This window comes from Tachypleus tridentatus, chromosome 4, assembly GCF_004210375.1.
Source record: "Tachypleus tridentatus isolate NWPU-2018 chromosome 4, ASM421037v1, whole genome shotgun sequence".
Classification (NCBI taxonomy): Eukaryota; Metazoa; Arthropoda; class Merostomata; order Xiphosura; family Limulidae; genus Tachypleus; species Tachypleus tridentatus.
The window spans coordinates 65,603,549-65,610,227 of record NC_134828.1 but is presented as its reverse complement, the minus strand read 5'-3'; the positions used below and the strand labels follow the sequence as shown (position 1 = coordinate 65,610,227).

The 6,679-nt window shown below is 36.2% G+C and overlaps 1 protein-coding gene across 1 annotated transcript; it reads left to right on the top strand.

Annotated features, from left to right (window-relative positions):
* The first annotated feature begins 341 nt into the window (after positions 1-341).
* Positions 342-5,165, top strand: LOC143249325 (rifampicin phosphotransferase-like). The gene is made up of 2 exons (XM_076498953.1): positions 342-4,709; positions 4,812-5,165. Exon 1 carries the CDS (start codon positions 733-735, stop codon positions 4,693-4,695), a length of 3,963 nt encoding a protein of 1,320 aa, XP_076355068.1. The 5' UTR covers positions 342-732; the 3' UTR covers positions 4,696-4,709; positions 4,812-5,165.
* Positions 5,166-6,679: the final 1,514 nt, after the last annotated feature.

The window sequence follows — 6,679 nt, the reverse complement described above, 5'->3', positions numbered from 1 at the left end:
ATCAGTAACATAAATTATCAATCATAATTGTTCGTTTTTGTGTTTCAAGTTTTGAAAATACTGAATAAGGAATACGTGCTAAATACGTAGTCGCTGTTCATTATTTAAATGTAAGGTTAGATAAAGTTCGTATAGATGTTCAGAAATTTAAAAAGCACGCAACATTATTATTATTTTTAGTGGGAAAGTAAAGGACGAAGTTATCACTTTATTCAAACTTCCATAAGATGTTCACCACGTGTATAATCCAAGGTCACTGAATTGTAGTGGTAGTTATAGGGATCAAGCAAACAGACATTTATCATCATATTATCTAGACCGTACATGCGCACACCGACAGAACTTACGATTAAACCCAGTGTGCTTACATCTATCATTATCCTTTTCACAAGCTGATACGGAGTGAGTTTGTGACTTTGGGGTTATCTAATGATAACACATTACAATAAAAAGTTGTATTTGTGAACTGCATTTTTCGACTGTGTTTGAAGGGAAGTGCTTATCAAGTTTTATTATAAACAATTAAATCTTCCCACTCAGTAAGTCCTGTGATAGCCAGTCGTGACATAGCACTCATAATAGAGTTTTGCTATTTCGTCTTCATTGTCAGAGTGACTAGCTGATGTGTCTAAAGTAAGAAATTTTATCTATACTAAGGGATTGTTACATCAGTACGCGAATAAATAATCTTTAAAAAATTAGTCATTAAGAGTTAAGACTACAACTGCCCAAATGTGGCCAGCCCTTGCAGTGATTATCGTATTTTGTTTCTACCATCTACTGAGAACAAAAGCCTTACCACCTACTCATGGAGTGTACAACTTAGCAGGCAGATCCTTTTGGTTAAAAAAGACTGTGGCTTTGTTCTACCTTAAAATCAGAAGATGGATTATCAAACGCAGATTCGACCTATACGACTTCAATATATTAACAGACTTAGTGAAGTGTGGATGTATGCCACCAGAAGAAGAGATAGCTTTGGAGGCACCACAGTCATCAAACCATTTAGTTGGTCATTCAGATGAAATATTTTTCTACGGAGTTAAGTCTACTGGAGAAAGTCTAGTTGTCAAGATCTCCAGACTACGGAACAAAATGGCAGAAGTCATGGTATTATTAAAGACAACTGACGACAGACGTTACAGTTATCCTGATGGACAAACACAAATAATATTCACTGGAGATAATGATAACTTCTGTGGAGGAGGTTTAAAGTTAAAATGTTTGAGTGCTATGAGAAAATGGAGAATTTCTTTTAATGGTCTTCTGAGAGAAACATATCAAAGTAACGATAAATCCAAAGTAGTCCATGTTAAGTTTAGTTTTATTTGGTTAGCTATGTCTAATATTTACAACTTAACCGATGATATAAGCATAGATGAAGTAGCTGAAGCATTAGCCAAAGAACCATGGTCTGGATATTTACCAGATATAAACAGCTTGGAAAAAGCCTTGGATGTGTATGAACAGGCAGGACAACTTCTGGGCAATGTTACTGTAGAGGGTCTGGAAGAAGAGTTTACCTTATGGGGAATGAAAAGAAGATATTTAGGATCCTCAGTCGAATTTCATCGTAGTGTTGACTTCTTTGGCTTCATTAATAATGGTAGTATGTTCCACATTTGTGCCTCATCTTTACAAGGAATTGTGTCCAATCTTGTTTATGGTCATTACCTTCATTCTAACGCCATACTTTTTCCCATTAGATCCTGTAACTTTAAGCTTCCTTTAATAGCAGAAAATGGGCAAATACCTCATTTTGTCAGATTTACTTTTAAAGCAGGCCAAAAGGAGTATTACTGTGCTGTGAAAATGAAAATTCACTGGTGTGACTTTGACAATGGAAAAAACGAGCAACACATCAAATATTGTAACATTATTCTGAATGATCATGAAGGAACTGGACTCTCTATGTTTGTTTACAGAACAAAGAATCCTCGAAAGTTTCCCATTATTAACCCACTAAATATTTTTAATGGTCAAGAAGCTCCTAAGATGAACCCACTAGTTGTAGATTTTGAGTGTCCATCCTGCCAACAAACAAAACTCACTGGAGGAAAAGGTTCTTCTTTAGCCAAATTAACTGCAATATCTTGCCAAACTAAATCTTTCATTGTCCCAAAAGGAGTGGTTGTTACCACTTCAGCTTATAAAGAATTTATTAAACACGGAAAACTATGTGAAGCAATAACGAAATTAGAGGAGGTAGCTTGGTGTCATGTTACAGGGAACCTAAACAGAATCTGTGAACAAATAGTTTCTGATGTTAGTACTACCCAGATTCCTGGAGAAATATCTGAAATGATTAAGGAAAAATTGCTGTCAATCTTTGGAAGAAATCTAAATAAATTAAGATTTGCTGTTAGGTCTTCAGCAACCGGAGAAGATTCAGATGAGCTGTCAGCAGCTGGTCAGAATGAAACCTTCTTGGGAGTTAAAGGAATAAACCACATCTTAGATAGTGTGTCCAAATGTTGGGCTTCTCAGTTTTCTTTCACTGCCATTGAGTATAAAAGACAATATGGTCAACTGTTAAATTCTCCCATGGCTGTGATCATCCAAGAGATGGTTCCAGCTGACGTTTCTGGAGTTATGTTTACGTGTGATCCAGTGACCAATAACCCATCAGTAATCACCATTACAGCTAATTATGGACTTGGAGAGACTGTTGTCTCTGCTGCTGCTGAACCTGACACTATCTTCTTAGATCGGGACTACACCAACAAGATAGCATTCCGATCTATTAACATTGGAAAGAAAAACATATGCTATTTAGTAGAAGCCGATAATGAGATAAAAGAAACTGTACCAAACAAAGACACCTCCCAACCGTGTCTTTCAGAATGTACTGCTTTGGCTTTAGGAGAAGTCGGTATCTTAGTAGAACAATGTTTTTCTAGCCCCAGGGATATTGAATGGGCTTTGTTTAGTGAAGATACATACTTACTTCAAGCTCGACCTGTGACATATTCTGACACAGAAACAGAGTTTGAATTAATTCATGATATGGATACTCCTCTTCAAAGCGAAAATGAATGTCTCTGTAAAGGAAATGTTGGTGAGGTGATGCCTGGTGCTACAAGTCCCTTGGGACTTTCAGTTTTATCATACAGTTTTGAGACTGCCTGGAAGACAATATTATCTAACCTCGGTTGTCCAAATCAAGTATTACCCTGCTACTACGTTAAATGTTTTACACGAAAATATAATCACATGTTCTTTAACATATCTGACAACCCATTCTTTAGCGAGGAAAATGCTATGGCTGATGGTTGTCAATTGGCAATATTAGGTCGGTTACTTCGGGATAATGAGTTAAAACAACGTACCAAGGAACGGCACAGCATAAATGAAATACCTTTATCATTTAAGTTAAGGTATTTGATCTCTATAGGAAAGGACTTACTAAATGCTAAGCACTTTCTAAGCAAAGTACAGAAAGAAAATGCTGATAAAGAGCTCCCCTCGAATCATAATGAGGCCGAAGTTATGTATAAGTCCATTTGCCAACATCTTATTGGTGTTACCAATAAGCCTATTGCCTGCCACAACAGCTGTACTGTAAATTCTATGATGTGGAATTCACTTCTTTTAAGATTATTAGTATCGGTAGAAAAAGAATGGAATGACAAAGTGTTTACAGATTTTGGGTACCTTCTTTCTACATGTACCAATGTTGAAAGTGCTAATGTACCAGTAGCCTTGAAGAAATTAGCACTGATTATTAGTGATGAAATTGAAAAAGAGGAGTTTCTGAGCATGTCACCAGAGACTGCACTTAGATGGTTAAGCATTAATCAATCAACAGCAGGACAGGCATTTCGAAATTTTCTTCGTAGGCATGGACATCGTTGTGTAAAGGAGTTCGATGTCAACTCTATTCCCTGGGGAGTAGATCCAAAGCCTCTTGTCAAAAATATTCAAAGTCTAATTGTAAAAATTAGTCATAACGTTACAGAGAAAAAGGAAATAAGTGTAGAAAAAGCATTATCCAAACTTCAAGTGTCTTTACGTTGGTGGCAAAAATGGGTGTTGAGGTTCCTGTTACCATGGGTAAGAAATGGAGTGCGTCTAAGAGAAACTTCCAAGTCAGTTTTGATTAAGATGTATAACGTTATACGCCATGCTTACACCCATCTGGCGACGCTGATGGTAAAAGAAGGACGTTTACCTGATCCTCGCCTACTGTTTTTCTTGACTCATGAAGAAATTGGACAATTACTTCAGACCCGATCAGCAAGACTCGTTGCTAAGGCAGTTCGTCGACGGAGGGTTTACCCTCAGTTAGATGCCTTGTGCTTCTCTGAAATAACCCAAGGAATACCTAAACCTGTAAAGCAAACAAGCAGAAAGGAACACAATTCTTCATCCACTTTCATAAAAGGTACACCAATAAACAAAGGTATTGCACGAGGTCCAGCCAGAGTGGTTACCTCTTCAGAGAATGCTTCTGAAATACAAGCTGGTGATATATTAGTCACTTACAGTACAGATATTGGATGGAGCCCTTATTTCCCGCTCCTCTCTGGAGTTGCCACTGAGTTAGGAGGCCTGATTTCACATGGTGCTATTGTGGCTCGTGAATATGGACTTCCATGTATAGTTGGACTTCATGGAGCTACAAGTTTTTTCAAGTCTGGAGAGATAGTTCAACTTGATGGGAGCAGTGGTAAACTAGAAAAAATTACAGATTAATTTGACCTAAGAAGGTAAATATTGGTATTGGGAATATTTATTAAAGAAAGATATATCATTTAATAGAAACCAAGATGTAAAGTTTTCATTTATAATGTGTGTGTGTTTTATTATAGCAAAGGCACATGGGGCTATCTGCTGAGTCCACCGGAGGAAATCGAACTTCTAATTTTAGGGTTGTAAATCTGAAGACTTACTGCTGTAGCAGCGGGGGACTTCGTTTATAGTTTATAAAATAAATATGTTTATTAGAGACAAATAGATATACATATCAATTTCGTTCAGTATATTTCTTATCCATTCTGAGAGAACTACAAGATTGAGACATTTATTGCTTGTAAATATCGAGAGTACTGAAAGCGACTAAACAGCTTTAGGATTACAAGGTTTGTAATTGAACTGCTGTCATGACAAAGAAGAAGTTTTGTACTAGTGTTAATAAAATATGTCACGTTATTTCAACTTCGAAATTTCATACCCATTTACATTTCTATCAAATATTCTGGCATATCATTAAAAAAATCTACTTTTTCGTGATGTAAATAAAACATTAAAAATATCAAGGTTTTCATGATAGTTTATCTCCATTTCTCAGAGTTAAAAACATTACAGTAAATTAATATCTTAAATTCGGTTTAACATAATCATTGAAAATTCCTATACTTTCTTATTGATTATTTAAGACCAGTTTGTTTGTTTTTCGAATTTCGCGCAAAGCTACACGAGGCCTATCTGCGCTAGCCGTCCCTAATTTTGCACTGTAAGATTAGAGGGAAGGCAACTAGTCATCACCACCCACCACCAACTCTTGGGCTACTCTTTTACTAACGAATAGTGGGATTGACCGTCAAATTTTAACGCCCCTACGGCTAAAAGGGCGATAATTAAGGTTTTTATTTTTCTTAACCCATTTTTTTATCGCTATTGTTTTTTCTTTGTGGAGAAAAGAACTTTTCAATACTCCATTGATGTATGGATTTGTTCTGTTCAGATTTGCGCTTGTTTGACATATCTGGTAAGACAATGTATTTCCAAAAAACTAAATAACAAAAATGGAACAACATCGACATATAGCTATCATAGATTCAAAATAAGTCTGACCTGCATGAGCAAACAGCACGATAATTAGGTAAAATACAGTAATATGTACGTAGTATATCTTCTTGCGAGGCTGTTGTTATGAAATAGATATAGCATGACCGCAAAGTTTGTTGTAATTAAGCTCAAAGCTACACAATGAGCTATGTTGTGCCCACCACAGAAATTGAAATCTGATGTTTAGCATTATTAGACCACAGAATTACTGTGGTGCTTTTGGGAAGCAATCGCGGGATAAGATAAATTTTCAGTGTTTGTATATTTTGTTTCGGGGCTATTGCAATAAAGCCCCCCAGTCGTGCAGCGGTATGTCTACAGACTCACAACGTTAAAAACCTGGTTTCGATACCCGTGATAGGCAGAGCACAGACAGTCCATTGGGTAGCCTCGTACATAATTTTAAACAAGAAAATTACAACGAATTAGTCACAACATGACCCCCGGTTAAAGTATAGTCTTCAGTGTAAGTATATCTTGTTGCAAAGCTACCTTTATAAAGTAAATACCATACGATAAACGGAGAGAATTTGTTATTCACTGCTAGTTTATCTTGCGAAATAAGAATTTCTGAAATGAGTATGGTATGGTTGGTTCCAAATCTTTGTAATGGCATAACATTCGAATATTGTTGACACTGTGTTTGGGAAGCTTCCTGTCAGAGTGACATAAAAGCTGAATTTTACTAACACTAGATTTGAAATACTAGCCGCAATAATAATATAATAGCTACGTTTTGATGCTGTGTTTTGGTATACTCTGGCCTTAGAGGATGATAGTTTTTTTTTATTTTAACGAGAAAAGAATATGTTGATGACAACAATAATTTACGTAATGCTTTCTGTTTATCTTTAGAAGGACAACAGGATATTTATTTCAACAAGAAAAG

Excerpts from the sequence above, each read along its gene's own strand:
- LOC143249325 (XM_076498953.1), top strand. The coding sequence starts at position 733 with ATGTGGCCAGCCCTTGCAGTGATTATCGTATTTTGTTTCTACCATCTA.